General features: G+C 33.9%; 1 protein-coding gene across 1 annotated transcript in view; it reads left to right on the top strand.

The window, feature by feature from the left end:
- Nucleotides 1-21,224, top strand: part of STXBP3 (syntaxin binding protein 3) — a 53,255-nt gene that overhangs the window by 12,129 nt on the left and 19,902 nt on the right. Inside the window, exons 4-11 of the mRNA XM_060026481.1 lie at nt 2,605-2,681; nt 5,288-5,366; nt 6,626-6,726; nt 11,471-11,625; nt 15,159-15,249; nt 18,061-18,185; nt 20,727-20,822; nt 20,958-21,015. Of these exons, the coding sequence (XP_059882464.1) occupies nt 2,605-2,681; nt 5,288-5,366; nt 6,626-6,726; nt 11,471-11,625; nt 15,159-15,249; nt 18,061-18,185; nt 20,727-20,822; nt 20,958-21,015 (782 nt within the window). The remainder of the gene's footprint in view (nt 1-2,604; nt 2,682-5,287; nt 5,367-6,625; nt 6,727-11,470; nt 11,626-15,158; nt 15,250-18,060; nt 18,186-20,726; nt 20,823-20,957; nt 21,016-21,224) is intronic.

Consider the following 21,224-nt stretch of genomic DNA (forward strand, 5'->3'; position numbering starts at 1 on the left):
AAGACAGATATTAATACCCTGATTTGTAAAGTGAAAACTGGGACTCAAAGTCAAATATATTTCTTTTATATTTTGGATTCTAGTATAATATCTGTATCCTCTGTCACTCCTAACTTGTGAGGTTCAAAAGTACACCCAGTATTCAAGAAAGTGTAAGCATTGTGTAGAATGAGAGGATTACCTAAAAAATTTAGCAATGTTTACTTTTTGATATTTATTTATTTATTTTTACAACTTTTTGATATTTATTAATAAAATAATCTTTTATTGTTGATTACATATTCAGTTTGTGGTCTTTATGACTTTCAGTAGAAAATTAAGCTCTGAACTAGAAATTAGAAGATTAAAGCCTTGATTTTTCTACTAACTAGATAAGTGTAATATTGATTAAGCTACTTAAGTTTTGTTACATTCCCAGAGTCTCTCTGATGTGCAGTTAGAGAACCATTTGATAATATGTGTACAGCACTATGAAGCTACAGAACCATTTTGCACTGTAAGGAGGTTTTATTGAATTTTCATAGACCATTGTTTTTTACTGTGTGTTCAGTGTTGATTGATATTGTTCAAGGAAAGGACTCTGTGGCCACGTTAGTTTGGGAAACTGCATTAACAAAGCTAACCAGTTTTCTTTAGGACTTTTTTGGAGTTTTTTATATGTTAGCAGATAATGTGGATCCCCTGTGAATAGGTATAGTATTCAGTTTTCTAAACTTATTTGACCACAGAAGCCTTTTTTGGGAAGTATTATATAGGACTGTATATCATGGAGCGTATTGCTGTGGATTGTTCTCAATATCCTCCAGTCACCTAGGTTTGCTCTGATTTAATCATAATCATATCTACTAACTTGAACATGGCACATTTCTTTTGAGTTCCACATCAGCTCACCTGCATTGGCCGTTCAGTGATCAGACTTTCTGTCTGCGTTCAGATCATTTGTGAAAATATTCAGTGTGTCTTGGAACTTTTAAAAAACATGAGAAAAAAATACACGTGTGATGCTACCTCAGTGTCTCCACTAAAGTCAAGTAAAAACCTTTAAAAAAAAAATAGACTTGGAATTAGATTATTCATTTGTCACTATTATAGGAATAATCATAAAAACCTTTCCTTTTTTATCATTTAATAGCTATCCACTTTTCAGTGAATTGAAGAAGTGGCACTTTCTGCTATTGATAACCAGACATTTCAGAATCTTTTCAAAGTCTGTGTTCTAAATCATATTACAACATTTTAACATGTATGTTACTCTCCAAACATAATACATAGTATGTACAGCATAAGATGACTGTAAGACACTTTATTTTGGGCACTAAGCAATAAAAGTAAATTAACACAGATTTAACCATAATCTTTTAAAGGTGAAATTACAATTGTTGGGAGTGGAGATAAAAATAAAATTAACTATTTCCTCGGAAATCTTATTTGATATCCTCTCTAACAGAAGCTATGATAAACCTATACTATACTAGTATAAATTTAGGGATGAGAAAATGAATCATCGTATTTAAAAGAGAAGTCCAACGGTAGCCTTCCTTGCATGTCAGATTAATGTTTTAAATTCTTTCTAGGCCCTTTGCCAGCGTGAATCTTGAAAGATGGTTCTCTTGATTTGTAGAATGATACTTTAAGTTAGTATTGTTTTAATATAGCCTTCATAGTTAATTTGACAATTTCGGGCTTACTAGTTTTAAATTCACTTTGTTTTATATTAGTTATTTATAAAGTTCTTAATTTCAATAATAAAAATATAATTGATTAAATTATGGTGATACTTCATTGTTGAAAAATGATTTATATTAATGTGTGGTTTTAAAAGAAAAAGAGTTAATTGGCAATTTATTTAAAGAATGTTATAGCAGTTAAAAACTTAGACTCTAGAGTTGGACAGATGTGGGTTGGAATCCTGTCTCTTCTTTCTTACTGTGTAACTTGGATAAGTTTCTTAACTTTTTTAAGCCTCAGTTACCTCATTTGTAAAATACATAAATGGTTATTATGAGGTTTAACAGATAATTCATGCTTAGCCTGATTTCTGATATTATATTTTCTATTATTATAGTAGAATATTTTTTTAAAGAAATACATTTTCTTTTTCGATACACGGGCCTCTCACTATTGTGGCCTCTCCCGTTGCGGAGCACAGGCTCCAGACGCGCAGGCCCAGCGGCCATGGCTCACGGGCCTAGCCGCTCCACGGCATGTGGGATCTTCCCAGACCGGGGCACGAACTCGTGTCCCCTGCATCGGCAGGCGGACTCTCAACCACTGCGCCACCAGGGAAGCCCAAAGAAATACATATTTTAATTTTAAATGCATTTCTTGGTTTCTTCATGGCATGTTGATTGCTTATGCTGGTAGACCTAGCTATCAAATAGCTGCTTTATCTTTTTTTCTCATGATGAGCATTAGCCCAGAGTTTAGGGAAGACACATTTTCAGGACTTTTTAATTTTTCAAGTGAAGACAAAGAAAATGTTAAGCCCAGGATATACAATTGTGTTTCTTATTATAAATAAAGAAGTACAGTGAATTTCATTTAAAAATTGTTTCAAGTTTATAAATATTTGGTTATATAAAATGACTTTTTTTTTTTGGTTAGTTGTGGAGAATATTTATAAGAATCGAGAACCTGTCAGACAAATGAAAGCTCTTTATTTTATCTCTCCAACATCAAAGGTGAGTGTTTTGAATCTTTAAAAAGTATGTTCTTCAAAATTTTCAACATTGACATGATTTTCTCTTAGAAAATTCAAAGTAATAAAATGTCCTTTATTAGATGCTTAGGAGAGTCTCCCTGTGTTAGAAGATTGTTTCATTTGCATTCTTCTCAATGAGAATATTTAAGTGAAAGAATTCCTTTCTCCCCGTCTATTAAAGCAGAATTTAATTATATAAAATGATAGAGTTTCTTTCAATAATTTGTACCCAACCATAATTTTTAGGAGGATGGAAATGTATGTAAAAGAAATGGTCTTGGATTAATCTTTCATTTATCTTAGTGACTTCCCTATAGTATACATATATGTATGGGTGTACACACATATATGTATGTATATATGCGTATATGTATGTGTATATATATTTTTTATGGGAAAGGTATTTCTTTATAATCTAACCATGATTTAATTCATACTTAAAGCCAAAACCGTAGAGCCATATAAAGTATCAAATTCCTTTATTCTGTATAGTATCTGAGAATGCATTTTCCAACACATCCTTTGGCTTATTCTTAGAATAAGAATGTTAATTTGGCAATTCCAATTTCATTTCTTCTAACTCTAGCAGAGCAGACAGTAGGGAAAAACCCAGACATTTACTATATGGTCTCTACATATTGGCTGCTGGTGGATTTTAATGACGTTTTATATCTTATCCATAATATAATTTTATAAGATAAAATTCATGATCGGAAAAAATGAAAGAAGCACCATTTTCACCTACTAAATAGGCAGAGGGATTAAAAAAAAAGTGTGTATATGGAAACATTTATTTATTTATCTATGTATCCTATTCTAGCTGTCAATACCCATTATCAATGGTTAATGGAGTAGAAACTACTATATTACTGCTAGTGGGAGTATAGATTAATATAGCCTTTTTGGAAAATAATTCGCTGTATCAAGAACCTTGAAATGTTCTGAATCTTGGAGTTTATTGTAACAAAAAAAAAATCAAATAAATTGTCAAGCTAAATTTCAAAAGCAATAAAGATATCCAGATAAATTCTTAGCATTAACAAATACTGGTATGAAATACCATGTGGCCATTGAACATGAGGTTTCTAGAAAATTTTAATGATCTGTATAAATGTTCATTTTTAATGTGAGTGACAAAAGCAGGATACAAAATTATGTATTCAATAAAGTATCGAAGGATTTAAAGAAAATGATACCTGAATGTGACTCCTTTATCTACCACAACCAACTCCAGTTTCTCTTCCTGTCCTGAATCAATTAGCTCTTGGGGTTCTATAGGCCTCTGGGTGTATGTGAGGCCTTGGGCTCCTTGGGTACTTGTAGAGAAACTTGGTGTGAGATTTCCTTCCTCAGGGGCTGGGTGAGCACGTGGAGACCAGCATCAGAGAGTTCCCAAGCAAGGGTCATAAAATGACAGATTTCAGGAAGAGTTTATGTATAAGAGATCTGTGAACCCTAGGGGAAAGGTCAGTTGGGTGGATTTTTGCTTTTATACTTACAGCCCTCAGGAGGAGAAACTTCTTTGCCTTCCTCTTCGCCTTCCTCTTCTTAATGGTACTGCCTCTATTTAGGATACTCCAACAACTAAACCTAAGCTTCACGTGAGCTGACAAAGAGAAGCAACCACACATCTAAGTAGGTCAGGTGGCCAGAGAGAGACAGTTTAGTAAGAATGAAAAAAAGGGCACGTCTAGCAACGTATAGGGGCTTGGAGGGAAGAATGATAACCAGAACAGAAAAATAGTACACTTAAGAAGAGTCTGGTATAGCACATAAACTTTCTGAAGCTCAGAAGTGTATTTTCTCAGTTAAAGAGTTAATTGAAGAGGATAATCACTATGGAAATTTGAATTAATAGTCTAAAAGATAAAAATGGAGTATCTCAAAGCAAAAAAACAATCATTGAAATCATGAGGGGAAGAATAAGAGACTTGCAGGATAGATTCATGAGCTCTAACAGAAATATACTAGTTCTAGGAGTTGCAGGAGGAGAAAAAGGAACAGATGGATGAGAGAGAATTAAATTGTTTGTTCTTCATTTTTGCTTTCAGGCTACTGTATCTTTAAAACTACCAGCATAGAGGCAAATACTATTAGAGTATATTACCTGCTCTCCCTCCTCTTCGCAGTCTGCCAGTCTTTGGCTTTTTCATTCTAATCCCCCTTGACAATTTTAGCTCCTAGCTCACTGTCAGCCTGTTCAGCAGTTCACCAGTCATAGTCTGGATGGTTTCATTTTCCCTGTAGGTAATACTTTCAGTACGTTCATTGATTTCTCAATTCCTTGATCTGTTATCTTCCAGTGGTCTTGTCTTTTATGTTGCTTCAGCTTCTCAGTCACTTGACCATTCCTAGAGCTCCTCGTCACCAAAACAGCACTCTATTCATACATTTTACCCTACTACTTACTATGCTTCTAGCTATAACTGGCTAGACAACATAGCATCTTAAAAAATCAGTTTATAAATTAATCTTTTGACAGTTAAGGTTTTACTTTATCATCAAAATAATCTTAGTTATTTCAAAAGATAGCATATTTAAATTAGTATTTGATAAAATGTATATTAACATCTAACCTTTTTTAAGTCTGTAGACTGTTTTTTACGTGATTTTGGAAGTAAATCGGAGAACAAATACAAAGCAGCGTATATCTACTTCACTGACTGTAAGTAGCTTTGTAAAAGTTATTGCTTCATTATTTCAAATCCTATTAATTATGAAGTATTTCTTGTAATGCTATTTTAGTACTAATGCTTTCTATTTATTGTTTGTTCTAATTAGGTTAGAAGGAATCTAAAAATATAAGATTATTTCTATGCTAATTCATGGTAAGGTGATAGAAAATTAAATCATTCCAAACTAGTTTCAAAAGATAGTCATTTTTGCTGGTGTACAGGGGTGAGGGGGTTGATGGAGAGGGCTATCCCTCAAATTCTGTGCCAATAACAGGAAGAATTCTTCTTTAAATAAAAGTTTCAACTGGGGATTTGATTATATAATAAAAAAATAAGACCCTTTGGGAGATGCACTGAAGAAACTGCCATCTGTTTGCTAATATTAAGTGAGAAAACCTATCACATTTCTTTTTCTATGCTGTACATTCAAATAAAAAGCAGCTTTCTATATTATTTTTCCTGTAAATTTTTATTTTTCCTGTAAATTTTTATTTAGCTCATACCTAGTAGTAGCTTGCAATTTTTATAAGGCCATATCATAAGTATTTGTCATTTAAGTAACCTTATTATACAGAAATTCATGTTTATGGAATTGATAAAATTTAATGAGTATGAAGCCTCTTTTAATTTAAGGCATTTTGAGGATAAAGAACAACATGTTAAAAGACAGCAGAAGCCAGTGGTTGATACTCCAACCTAGTTTTAGTGAAACTATATAAGCAGTTAGGTAAAAGGGGGGAAAAGAAAGGTTCTAAAGTCCAGAACTTACTAGTTTAGAGGTTTAGAATTTCCTGACACTAAAGGATATCCTGTAATTCAAGGAAAAATTAAAAATTTGTGTGGTGTGGCTGCACTTAATGGTAGATTTAGAAAAGTAGTATAAATTCCTAAGAAGTTCTGAAAGTCCTGTGAAAGTTTATTAAGTCCTTAGTTTGGACTTGATTTTCCTTCCTAACAATTTTAGTTTGCTGTGTTAGCAGCTCTCTAAGGAAATATATCTTAGGTTACGGTGGATATGAATGGGGAAAGTGGAATTTCTATTACAGCCCTCATTACTAGAATGCATCTGTTCTATAAAGTGAAAAAACAGTATTTACATATTATCTCTGTCCTCATAGTAAAATTACTTTGTGAAAGTCAGTAATTATATATAAAAAATAAATATTCTTGGATGTTGGAATGATTTACTCAAAAGAAGGAAAATTTAAATGCAGCTATATGCTTTGATTTTGTTTTTTTTCCCTCTCAGTTTGCCCTGATAGTCTCTTTAACAAAATTAAGGCTTCTTGCTCCAAGACAATAAGAAGATGTAAAGAAATAAATATTTCCTTCATTCCACTTGAATCTCAGGTACTTTCTATTTTTATTTTTTTAATTTATTTTTTATTAAAACAATTTTTTTTTTGAGCAGAGAAAGGTTTGTTACAAGGGTCAAGCAAGGTGAATGGGCAGCTTGTGCTCAGAAGACCCAAATGCCTTTTATTTTTAAGTTTAGTTTATAATGGATTTTAAAATTCAGTTTTATGAACTTATTTGTTAATAAGGTTTATCCTAAAGATGTTTTATATATTATATATTTGGTGAAGTTTGAACAATCCACAAATAAATATTTCCTCTGATGAAGGGCGGAGCATGAGTACTAAATTGGAATATAACATTAATAATGAAAGTGGACTTAAATTTCGTATCTCCCGCTAAGTCCTGTGTGTGTCAAGGTTTACAGACCTATCAGATTATGAAACCAGAAGATTTTTAGCATAATGTTTGTTAAATGACTCCAAAGAGATAAATACTTTTTGCTTCTGTAACCATTTGTGATATTAAAACAAAGTTCTTTAGTAAACTTTTTACATAGTGTTATATAAACTATTATTTAATTTATAAAATGAAGGATTTTTGTAGATTTGTTTTGCCTTTGGAATAGTTAATGAGCCTTCAATTAATAATTGCAAACACATAGTACTTTCTCTGTGTCACTTTCCTAAATGCTTTACATAAATGTATGCATGTAATCTTCACAATAGCCCTATGAACAGATGATAATTCTATCTACATTTTAAAGATGGGAGAATCAAAGAGGTTAAGTAACTTGCCGTAATCACACAGCTAGTGCATTGTTTAGCTCTGTTCTCTGTGTTTGGATTCCAACATTTCATAGAATTGAAATAGTTTACTGTTGTTTGGAACTCTAAGGTCAATATTTTAAGAAATAGAATGGTCCTGGATAATGAATTTTTCTTTTAAGCTGTTGCTGGGTTTTTTTGGTTTTTGTGTGTGTGTGAATGGTCCTGGATAATGAATTTTTCTTTTAAGCTGTTGCTGGGTTTTTTTGGTTTTTGTGTGTGTGTGTGTGTGTGTGTGTGTTTTAATATTATTTATTTATTTGGCTGCGTCGGGTCTTGGTTGTGGCACATGGAATCTTCGTTGAGGCACACGTGATCTTTCTTTGCGGTGCCCGGGCTTCTCTCTAGTTGTGGCTTGTGGGTTTTTCTCTCTCTAGTTGTGGCATGCAGGTTTTCTCTTCTCTAGTTGTGGCGTGTGGGCTTAGTTGCCCCGTGGCATGTGGAATCTTAGTTCCCCGACCAGGGATCAAACCTGCGTCCCCTGCATCAGAAGGCAGATTCTTTACAACTGGACCACCAGGGAAGTCCCTAAGCTGTTGCTGTTTTTGACAAAGAAAGACCATAATCAAGTTTGTAAAATTTTAAGATATCTGCTTAACATTAAACTGTTTTCCAAAGGTTACCTTTAGATTTATTCTTTTTCATATGATATGTAAGTTCAGTGTAGAGTGAAAATGGGCATCCTAAAATGTTGTGGGATTAAATAGCGGTGTGAAAAATATTACAAATGTGTCCAGAGCATCTTGCCGCACAGAAGATAAATACGGTTTTAGCCTCAGAATTCAGTAAATTTCAGTAATTGCTGTATATGGAGGAGAGGTTTGTGTATATATCTGACTAATTTGATGGCTGATGGAAATAACTTGTCTTTGTGTGTATAGACAAATCTCATGAGACTCTTCTACTTACCAGTCTTTGCAAAATGTTATGATTATTTAAGGTCCTATCTGTTGGCTATGTTTTTCCCCTAAAAAGTTTTTTCTTTTAATTTACTTCCTTGATAAATATCTTAAGGGAGTTTACTTAATAAATTTAACTGTTATGGGGAAATTACAGTGAAAATTGTAATTTTCTCAGTTTTGTATTGTGACCTTTTGTTTGTTTGCAAGTGAAGATATAAATGAAATACTGCTAACTGCTTTGAGCTGTAAGCAAAGGCCTATGTGAGCGTTCATCAAGAGCATGTGCTGTGGACATTGTCTTCTAGATGCAAAGAGTATGCTATGGAAAGATGATCAAGATATGTGCCCCACACTCATCCGGGAGCTGTGAAAGAGATACAAAGTATTACGCATCTTCAAAACAATATCAGTTAAGATTAGGTTCAACTGCATATAACAGGACAACTTAAACTTTCAGTGTTTAACCAAGTTGGAAATTTATTTCTTGCTAATATACAAAAAGTCAGGAAGTGGGCTATATAAGTCCGGTATGCTGGCTGTACAAAATTGTCAGGGGCCTGGTCTCTTAGGAATGGCCCTCATGATCCAAGATGTCTGTAGAATTATTACGTTCTCATTTGAGGAAGGAGGATGAAGGAGAGAAAGAAGAAAGTACATTTTCATTTATATCTTATTAGCTAAAATTTAGTCACATGGCAATCCCCAAGTGCATGGAAATGTAGTCTTTTAGCTGAGCGTATGGCTGCTTACCCCAAATAATTGGTATGGTTACTGAAAAGTAAGGGAACAATGGTTTTTTAGGAGGCAGCTCATAGTCTGCCAAAAGAGGAGATTAATTCTTACTAGGAAAATGAGAAAACTCTTGAAAAATAGAATTTCGTAAGGTAGTAATGAAGAGGGAGGAAATATTCTAAGAAGTGAGAATAGCATGAGTGCAAAGATACAGAAGCAGGAAAGTGCAGGGGAGCAGCAGGAATAAGGATTATAATGGGTGATGGTATGATAGATAAGGCTGATTCTGTAGGTAGGTTGGGACCAGGTTGTAGGAGGCACCAGGTTCCATCAAGAGTGATAGCAGAAAATGGGCTGGTACAGAAAAGTCCTAGAGTCTTTAAGGAAAAGTAGAAGTTGGGTGATCATTGAGGAGAAATTGGTAAAGTCAGAAATGATAGTCTTCCAAAGAAGAGAAGTTGGACATTCATCATATTTCGAAGTTTCATAGAGAGGAGAGTAGTTGACTCCTCCTGAATCCATGAGTCAAAGGGATTAAAGAAATCTCTCTTTCCCTTTCAAAGGGTTTAAGGTAATTAATGCTGTCACATATACGTTAGGGCAATTAGATGGAAAGCATTAAAGAATAAAAGGGAGTTTGTTTACAGTTGACCTCAGGGAGTACAAAAAGTCTGGTATAGTTAGTGGAGAGGGTGCTAGATTGTATCTAGGTAGAAACAGAGCTAAGCTGGCTATAATTTAGGAAGAAAAGTAGATGGAGGTTGTGGGGGGAGAGTTCCTATATTTAAGGAGCTGATTGTGGGTCATGGAGATGAAGAAAGCATTTAGTAATAGTCTAAAGGAACATGTCATGGTGGTGATGGAAAGTGGGGGAAGGAGAAGGAAGGAAAAGGAAGATGTGAGTATAGAATGAAAACCAGCTCCAAAATTGTATTTGGTTCATTAGCGTATTAGATAATAGGTAAGATTAATTTAAGCTGTGGTAACAACTCCCCAAATCACAGTGCATTACAACAACAAAGTTTATTTCTCCTTCACGTTAGTGTCCATTTTGGTTTGACTGGGGCTTTGCTCTACATCCTCTTCATTCTGGGACTTAGGCTGAAGGAGTAGCCCGTCTGGGACATAGCAGAGGGAAAAGAGAAATGGTGGAGCCATACAATGGCTTTTAAAGCTTCTGTAGGGAAGTGGCACATGTCACTTCTACTCACATTCCAGTGACCATAGCAAGCCTGATATCAATGAGTGGGAAGTATACTCCCATAGGGAGAGGCCCTGTAAGGAGGGCAATAAATATTTTTGAACAGATACTATCTACTGCAATGGGGTAGAATGCTATGAGAAAGCCACAGTCCAGCTGTAGGGTGCTTGTTGGCAGTTAATACAGCAACTAAGACTTTGTTAATACAGCAACACAGACATAAGTGGTAGCTTCAGCTAAATCTCAGTCTGTGTTCAGGCTGCTGCTGTTAGTGATGGGTTATGTTCAGAGAAACGAATTACTTTGTGTGAAAGGAAATGCAGGGAAGTTTTTTCATAATTCATTAGTTAACCTATAATGTTTATTACATGTCTACTTTTACACTCAATACATTATCCTAGGCTAAGGGGGATTACTATCATTGTTTAAAAAACAAAATTAAAATTAATTTAATGGGAAAATCTCAACTCCAATTAGAGAGCTTTTTCTTTTGTATTCTTCAAGTAACACAATAATAGTAAATCTCTAATCCAATTCTTTGCATGTAAGTAAATGCTTTTGTTAGTTGAAAAATGTCTGTGAGGTTTCACTGTATATATCGTAAGACCAGTACTATGTCTGGCACAATGCTGTGTCTTTGGGGGAAGTATGTCTCTATTTTAAGGACATTAAGAGTATAAGCTAAAGAGTTGAAATATATATCAACTTTGGAAAATTTCTAGGTTATTCTCTAATGGGTTAAGATTTTAATGTATGTCAAATATATAGACCAATTTTGGCTTTGTTTTATTTCTTTGTGCCAGGTTTTAGATTTTTATTTTTATTTGACTACCTCAGATTTCTTCATCTGCTGCACAGGTAGAGAAAATCAAAGAGTACAATCTTTATATGAAACAAGAATTGAAGCAGAGAGGTAGACTAAGCAGGAAAGGAGAGTGAGAAAAGAAATAAAGGATGAAATCAAGATGACAGAGAATATGAGATTTGATTAAGGCAAAGACACAGTTGTTTCAGGAAACAGCATGGTTGGTGCAAGTATTTTTTTTAGAATCCCAAGGAATAGCTGTGTTTTTCTAGATAGATATTTTTAGTCAAGTTTCTAAATTGACAGTGTGACTTTTTTTGGCCTAACTTAGGTATATACTCTTGATGTACCAGATGCATTCTATTACTGTTACACTCCAGACCCTAGTAATGCAAATGGAAAAGATATCATCATGGAAGCGATGGCTGAGCAGATAGTTACAGTATGTGCTACCCTGGATGAAAATCCTGGAGTAAGATATAAAAGGTAAGACACTCAGTGGTGCCTTTATATGTTATGCTGTCTATTTGCTCTTTGGTGTACAGGTAAGTAATGTCTCTGTGCTTTTGTGTGTTGGTTTGCAGAATTTATTTTCTTTATAAAATTATGCTGTACATATAGGAGATTTAAAGTTTAAGGCTTAAATTTCAGAGTAACCAATATCCTCTATTACTGAATTTCAGAGCTTAAATTTGGTATGGTTTACATGTATATTTTTCATGAGTTTAAGGAATGCTTAGAAGAATGTCTTTGTTGTCCTGTGGGGAATACCATCTTACATTTAATGTTTTATTGTATTTCCACCAAATTTAAATAGTCATAATATCTGGATACTGGTTATAGTATCTAAATATCTATGGTATTTAATTCCAGTAGCCATTTTAAATAGATTTTTGGAGGTTTTTTTTGTTTTTTGTTTTTTTACATCTTTATTGGAGTATAATTGCATTACAATGGTGTGTTAGTTTCTGCTTTATAACAAAGTGAATCAGTTGTACATATACATATGTTTCCATATCTCTTCCCTCTTGCGTCTCCCTCCCTCACACCCTCCCTATCCCACCCCTCTAGGTGGGCACAAAGCACCGAGCTGATCTCCCTGTGCTATGCGGCTGCTTCCCACTAGCTATCTATTTTATGTTTGGTAGTGTATATATGTCTATGCCTCTCTCTCACTTTGTCACAGCTTTTATTTTATTTTTGGCTGCATTGGGTCTTCATTGCTGCGCACAGGCTTTCTCTAGTTGCGGCGAGCGGGGGCTGCTCCTCGTTGTGGTGCGCGGGCTTCTCATTGTGCTGGCTTCTCTTGTTGCGGAGCACTGGCTCTTGGCGTGCAGGCTTCAGTAGTTGTGGCACGTGGGCTCAGTAGTTGTGGCTTGCAAGCTCTGGAGCGCAGGCTCAGTAGTTGTGGCGCACAGGCTTAGTTGCTCTGCGGCATGTGGCATCTTCCTGGACCAGGGCTTGGACCCGTGTCCCCTGCATTGGCAGGTGGATTCTTACCCGCTGCGCCACCAGGGAAGCCCAATTTTTGGAGTTTTTTAAAAGTTAAAGTTTGACTTTAGTACTATGTACCTTTATTTATTTGTTTCTTATTAAAAGTAAAGTTTACTGTAAAGTGCATAAATTATATTTATATGGCTTGATAAATCATTCCAAAGTGAAATACCTATCTGACTTCACCAAGGTCAAGAAATAGAATACTAACAGTGTCTCAGAGGCCCCCCTCATGATCCCCTCTAGTCATCACCCCCTGTCTCCTCCCCAGAGATAACTACTATCTTGACTTCTAACACATATTTTAGTTTTGCCTGATTTTGAGCTTGATGTTTTTTATTTCTGGCTTTGTTCAGTATTATGTTCTTAGACATTCATGTTGTTCTGTGTAGCCAGACAGCTTGGATTTTAATCTCTGCTACTTACTGGCTGTGTGATCCTTCTGCTCTCAGTTTCTTTATCTATGAAATGGGAACAATCATAGTACTCACCTTATAAGGTTGTTTTTAGAATTAAATGAGTTAATATCTGTAAAGAACTCAAAATAGTGTATGACACTAATAAACTAGTAGACGTAAATATACTGTACTACTACTAATAAGTTATGTCACTTGTTTCTGTTTTAAAAGTTTATTTAACTTAAACATTGACATTTGTCAAGGTAGTTGGATGAATTGTTTAATTTCAAATTCATGTAGTACTTTATATTTAAGTTTCATTATTCTTGACCATTTAAAAAATTTTCTGTTAATTACTTAGAAAGTATATAGTAAATCTCCTTAATTCAGATGTGACCAAACAGGCTCTTCACTCATACCTCAGGTGTTGGAAACATTCTTTTTCTGATAGGTGATATGCTAATTACATTCTGAACTAAGTGGTTTATCTCCTGCTAGAGTTCAGTCTCTGTTCAAGCTTCTACCCTTGGTGTTTGGCTCTGTTCAGGGAAATGAGTATGTAATATAGTCGGCCATATGTATCCACAGGTTCGGCATCCTCAGATTCAACCAATCGTGGATTGAAAATATTAAGAAAACAAAATTCCAGGAAGTTCCAGAAAGCAAAACTTGAATTTGCTACATGCAGAGAACTATTTATATAACATTTACATTGTATTTATGACTATTTACATAGCATTTACACTGTATTAGTGTTATAAGTAATCTAGAGGTGATTTAAAGTATATGGGGGATATGCATAGTTTATATGCACATACTACGCCATTTTATAAAAGGGGCTTAAGCATCCATAGATTTTGAAATCTGAGTGAGGTCCTGGAGCCAATCCCCTGTGGATACTGAGGGATAACTGAGGCCAATTTATAATTTAATAGCTCACCTTTGGACCTGTTTGGAGTTATTGTAATAGTTAAATAATCAGGCTTTTAGAATCCTACCTGTTCTTTCACAAAGTATTCTTTTATGCCTCATGGACTTTTCAAGTGTAATTCTAACATGAAATTATTTCCTTTTGAAAATATTTTAAAGCAAAATGTGTAATAAATTATTCTGTATAGTTGCTTCTTTATTTACTTTTGAGGTATAAAACCTAAAGGTCCTTTAACACTTTGAAGCCCCTTACAAGGAGAGCCTCCATTTTTGAGGTTGGTTTGCTAATTGAAGAGCCTTTTCTTACAATTTCTTGTAGACTCAGAAGTTATACTAATGTCACTGGTCATGAAGTTACAATTTAGAGTATGATTTTATCATTTTAGAAGACAGTGGTATATAAGATTTTATGCAAAAGACTATATTGGAAAGTTGACTGAATGTTAGAGAGCATGTAGGGAGATCTCATACTGCTAGTGGGAGAGATAATTGGTCAAGTAATTTGGAGAGTAATATGGTAATATCTGGAAAAGTTGAAAATGTACATACCATATAATCTAGCAATTATACTTTTAGAAATAATATATCTAGAGAAACATGTACATGGAGATGTATGTACAAAGATATTTGTTTCAATGTTGTTTGCAATGGTATAAAATTGAGGATGACTTAAATATCCATCTTTAGGGGAATGAATGTATAGAATCCAGTATAAATCATATGATGGAATACTATATTGAACTAAAATGATTAAATTTGATATGTGTCAACATAGATCTCACACATATATATAACAGTAAAAACATACAGTTAAAACACATATAAAACAGTAAACATATGTATAATAGTAATGACAGGAAGAATACACATCAAATTCATGATAGTATTGCCTTGGAGTAGGGGTAGCTAGGGGTGGGGGAGAAGACCGAGAATTGGGAGGGGAATAAAGGAGCTGCGGTTTTATTTATAATTTTTCCTTCATATGAAAAAAACTCTGAAGCACATATAATAAGGTTTACATTGATAAAATCCAGACAAATTGATATAGCATTATATTTGATGTATTATCTGAACTTCTCCATGTTTATAAAATCTTTTAAATTAATAAATTTATGGCTTAATTTTAGAATTCAACTTGATATTGTAAAGTGTGTCTTGAAAGAAAGATAATTGTTCGAACATTTTTTCCATTTCTAGTAAACCTCTGGATAATGCCAGTAAGCTTGCTCAACTTGTTGAAAAAAAACTTGAAAACTACTACAAGATTGATGAAAAGAGCCTAATAAAGGTAACATATAAAAGATAAATAGTGGTTATGCATAAAGTCTGTCTTATTTCTTTCTAAACCAAGGAAACTGTTGTTCATTCATTTTCCAGTTTTGATTTGAGAATCATTAACACAGATCCCCAATTTTGATTTGGGAATCACTGATATAAGTGGTAGTAGAAGTCTTAATAGACAGTGTGGCTTAGAGGAGAAGATAAGGGTTTTGAAATAAGCACTTTGTCTATATCCTGGCTATGCCATTTAATTCATAGATATGTCAATTAGCAAATGATGTAACTTCTCTGTGCCTAAGTTTTCTTACCTATAAAATGGGGATAATAAGAGAATACCTATATTATAAAATAGAGGATTAAATGAGTTAATACATAAAAAGTTTTTAGAATAGTGCTTGCAACTGAGTAAACAGTTAATAAACATAATTTTTCCTGTTATCACCAGCTTTGTGTTCTTGGACGTATTATTTACTCTGAGTTGTATTTTCATCTATAAAATGGATCAGATGATATGTACCTTACTTGGTTGGTATGAAGGTTAGGCAGATTAGCTTGTGTTTGGCATATAATAGGAGTTTAATGAATGATAGCTATTGCTATCTTATCAAGGTAATATAAAGTAATCTAAGACTAAGATTAGAACCTGGGGAATTCTAGCATTTGAGCTTGGGTTGGAGAGTGAAGAGCTTGAGTAGACTGCCAGAGGTGGTGCCACAGGGCTAGGAAGCCATATTACAGTAGCTGAAAAATAAAAAGAAGGAACTGTTGATAGTTTAGAAGAGGAGATGGGCAAGGAAACCACCAATTACAATGCATGTAGTAAGAGGAATGAGAGAAGAATACATGAAATGTAGTGGGAACATAGGCTGGGGCTTAATCTTATTGTAACTGGAGTCTTGGAAGGCATCCTAGAGGAAGAGGCCCTTGAGCTTGAATAATGAGTATAACAGAAGAGGGAGTTTTTTTCTTGGATAACAGGGTTCTTTGGGCAGAGGCATAGAGAAAAAGGCAAAATTCACAAACAACTTGGCTAGAATGGAGGGTGTAAGATTAGATGTAATGTTGGTTCAGAACTTTAAAAAGTTACTAGTTTTTGGTTTGGAGGACTAGTGAAATCTGTTGTCCTGGTTGTAGTTATGAAGATAATGGCTCGGTATACATAGTATAGTAGGTAGTCAATAAATGTTTGTTGAATGAGGAAAGATAAACGATCATTATATTAGTTAATATCCCTTTAGTCCTTCATGATTTCAATGATAAAAAGGAAAATCCACAAAAACCAAACTTGTCCTTTCCATTCTTTCTGCCTCAGAAATTATACACCTTGGAAATGCTTGATACCTTTTCTTCATTCAAGGACCTGAGAGAGTGTCACCTCCTTTTTGAAGTCTTTCCTCACTCTTCAGGTCAAGCGATTCTTCCTCTCACATACTTTCATAGCCCCAAGCCCTGATATAGCACTTATATTGCACAGTCTTTTTCCTATTCATATTTCTGAAGACTCATAACTTACATGTATTGAGGGCTTACTAAGTGCCAGGCACTGTGATAAGTGTTCATGGTATTATTACATTTAATCTTTACAGTAATCTTGTAGGGCAGAGGTTCTGATTAAATATATATTTTTTGTTTGTTTTTTTAATGAGAATACTGAGATATTAACAAGTTAAGCAATTTGTCCAAAGTTGTACAACAAGAAAGTGGTCAAGGCTGGGAATTCTCTGGAGATTCAGTGGTTAGGACTCCATGCTGTCACTGCCGAGGGCCCATGTTCGATCCCTGGTCAGGGAACTAAAATCCCATAAGCTGCGTGGCGTGGCCAAAAAATTAAAAAAAAAAAAAAATGAGAGAGAAAGTGGTCAAGGCTGGATTCACACCCAGATCTACCTGATTCCAGAGGCTGTGCTCTTAATCACTATACCATACTATCTCAAGGTTTATTTAAATGAGTGAATGGTTAACTAAAAAAAATTTTAAAGATCTATTCTATGTAGTTTACCTTTGTCTGCTGGAAGTAAATAAATAAGAAATGTTTGTCTGAGTTGTAGTTATCTCTTACTGCTCCAAATAATAATCCAGAGAATTTATTACTTTTTAAAATGAAGTATAGAAGATACTGATATTAACAATGATTTTTCCCAGCACTATTATTCACTGTTTAATGATTAGTGCTGTTTGTGAGTTAATGATAGCAAAGCTTTCATTGTAATTTACCATCTTAGCTGGCATCAATGTAATCTTTTAAAATGCGTAAAGGTTAAGAGTACAGGCCATGGAGTGAAGCTGACCTGGGTTTGAATCTCCATTCTACCACATACTAGCTAGCTATGTGATTTGGGCAAGTTACTTAATTTTAAGCCTTAATGCCCCCACTGTCAAATGGAGTTAATAATCCCTGTCTCACAGGGTTGCTATAAGAATTAAATAATGTGGATATTTCTTGCTTAGCACAGTGTGTAGCATAAAGAGCTCAAGTAATAACTACTATTCATAATTTATATCAGTTTTAGTGTTTATGGAGCTGAATTCCTAAGGAAATAGATTTAGTGCAGGCCAAATGTTACTTTTTTTAAAGGAATTTTCACAATATCGTATTATTGAGTATAGCCTCTTACTCTAATTATGAAAGCTTTTGGTTTTGTAGTCTTATTTTTTTCCCCTGTTATACCACTCAGATTTTTCTGTTTTAATATAATTTCACATTCTTAGGAATGGGGCAGAACTTAGGAAAAGTCTGCTTTTGTTTTCTAAGATACTAAAAATATGTTCACACAAAGAAATTGAAGTTTCTTAAGATAATTTTATTTTGTTATTCCAGGGTAAAACTCATTCCCAGCTCATAATAATTGATCGTGGCTTTGATCCTGTGTCCACTGTCCTGCATGAACTGACCTTTCAGGCAATGGCATATGATCTACTGCCGATTGAGAATGATACATACAAGCAAGTATAACTTGAAGGGAATATATAGGGCATATACAAACAGGATAGGATATTAGCATTTAATGATTCGTGCAGGCACCGGAAATCTAAAGCCCCTGTAACCTTTTTCATTCAGAGACTTTATCCTTCTCTTACCCCTATAATCATAATCTGTTAAAAATATCTTGACCTTGTTAGTTAATGGGTAATTTAACTGCTTTGAAGCTTTTTCGGTGTATTTGCTTCCTTAACTGTGTCTACAACAAAAATAGATTTTAAACAGCTGGAATTTGTACTTTTCAGTAAATACCAGGCTCACTACTATATTTATTGAAGTGGAAACCATATTCAAATTGGTTAGGCTGTGATTATTCTGAATCACACATCCAAAAGTTATCTATATGTGTGTCTTGTCAACATAGTGTATTTAAAAAGATTAGAAGACTAGGAACCTCATTAGGATGGTTATTGAGAATAGATACAAGTTTACCAATTTGGTACCTATTATTGACTTAACTCTGATATAAGCATATTAACTTTAAAAGTAATATCACGTAGCTAAATGAAAAATGAAATCACTTTTCTGTTAAGGAACCATTTTATTGTACCTTTGTGCATCATTTATGAGTGTGTGTATATATATACACATACATACATATATATATATACACATAAATATATAACATGTTGTTTGATATCATAATTTCTAAATCCAAATTGGCATTTTTCAGCTAAGATTTACTGCTTTGAACATAGTAATAAAAAAGAAAATTAGTTTTCTGAAATTTTATGTTTAAATTAATTTAGTAATTTTAATAGATTAAAAAGATCCAAAAACTTGTGCTAATTATAATACTTAATATTTTTTCTTAAACCAAATATTGTTAAACTAATTTTGTATTTTCTATTGTATTTTTATTTGCATTCTGGTCAGATCCTGGCTTCTGAGTTTTTCTTTATTTGTATTAATGTTAGATGACGTAGATCAACATTTTTCTAATATAAAAGTAGTTTTTCTAATATAAAAGTAGTTATTCTAATATAAAAGTAGTTTTAAGCAGTTTTTTCAGAATTTTCAGAAAGCATGTTGTTTACCTCTCTTATCCTTTAGGTCTCTAAACCTACGTTGCTCAAGAGACTTAGAAACGACTTAAACTGATGGACACTTAAGAATTTGGTTCCAGACTATTGACATAAGTTTCAGACATTTCTAACCTAGTACTTTTTTAAAAAAATGATCTCCCTAGGTTTGCTGGCAAGCAAAGCAAGGTTTAATTTTTTAAGAGTAATAGAGAGACTTATTTAAAAACAAAAACAAAGAAGTCAGAGATTTTTTGAATGAATCGAAAAAGTCCAGGGATAAGACTAGGTGGACGCACGAACTCCCTGTGGGTTGTGCTCCATCCCAATTTTTAATGGAAGTAATGCAGAGCAGAAACTTCTAAGTATCCAGACTGTGTTCTTCATCTTGGTGACCTCTTTAAATGTACTCTTAGGATTGTCATCATCTTTTAGTATTGTCAGGCCTGCTACCTTAATCTTTGTTTATAAATCAAAGGTTAAAGAAGTACAAAGTAGCATTTTAAATGACAAAAAGGCCTCTGTCCTTAGTGCAGTCTTGTAATTAAGCACAGTCGTTCTGCCTTTGGGCATCTGTAATTAAGACCAAATAGGTAGATGGTTTTATAGATGGGGCCTGAAATTTGGGGGATTGTAGAAATGATTATATTTATACAGCAGAAATCTCCATTTATTGTCTGCTATCCAGTGCTAGGAAAGCTCAATGCTGTCCATTCTGATCTTGAGGACGTTGACAGTCCCAGGGATGATTGAATTTTCCAGCTCCACAAATGGAAGGAGGCTGGCTATTTGCATAAAAGAAGCGAGGAATTACTTTTGGGGAAGCAGTCAGGAAGCCCATTTTGAGTAATTTCATGAACCTCTTGAATTGCCTCTCAGTTCAGTAGAACTCATTAAAGCAATCAAGGTTTTTAATGGCTACACTAGTTTTTCTCTCATTTCCTTTCCCATTCTTTAAAGGAGATGTGGTTATAGGGTTAGGGAAGAATATAGAAACAGATGATATATGTTTGTGAATTTTGTACCAACTCTGAAACACCTGCAGTACTTAATAGGCTACATTAGGGGGTGACATTTCTTTTCTTAATGGATGTTTGATAGTTGAGTTGATGGTTATTAGTATGTCAAAGTAGTGTTTTGAGCAACTAGAATACAAATTGTTAGTGTATTCACTCTTGTTCTTAAAGTTGATTGTGGAACGTTGAATTTTTGTTTCTAAGATACCACTTTGCTGAGATAAAACTCTATAATAATGACAGCTAAACCTAACGAAAGTAAAAAGGTCTTGGTAGACATAGCACTTTGATTTTTATTGTATGGATAGCAATATGCCTTAGTTTTGAGTATGTATTCATTATCCCCCAAAATAGTGGATGTATTCTTCAGTTTCTTGAGCTGTATCTTAAAATTATTGTTTATAAAAATGTTTCACTTTTTGGGTGGGAGAATAATCAAAAAGTTCATACTTCTCTCTACTTGTAGATATAAAACCGATGGGAAAGAAAAGGAGGCAGTCCTTGAAGAAGATGATGACCTCTGGGTCAGAATTCGACATCGGCATATTGCAGTTGTATTAGAGTATGTGAACTCATTTTAATTTTTATTCCACATTTTTAAAATACTAAATACATGATAGTACATTTTGTAATCTTAAAATATTTTTGTAAAGAATTACACCTTAGAAATTTAAAGAATCCTCTTACAATTTGACAGGGAAATTCCCAAGCTTATGAAAGAAATTTCATCAACAAAGAAAGCAACGGAAGGAAAGGTAAGAGTGTTATTTAACTTTCAAGATAACAATGAAGGTGAATTTTAAAGTCTGTGTAAAATTTTTTATCTATTTAACTTTCCATTTTGGGAAATTTCTAACATACACAAAAGTAGAGAAAATAAACTTTCATGTACCCATTACCTAGCCTCAACAGTTAGCAAAAGTTTCTCTGTCTTGCTCCATTAAAATTTATTTTTAAAAGGCCA

Source organism: Delphinus delphis, chromosome 1, assembly GCF_949987515.2.
Source record: "Delphinus delphis chromosome 1, mDelDel1.2, whole genome shotgun sequence".
Taxonomy (NCBI): domain Eukaryota; kingdom Metazoa; phylum Chordata; class Mammalia; order Artiodactyla; family Delphinidae; genus Delphinus; species Delphinus delphis.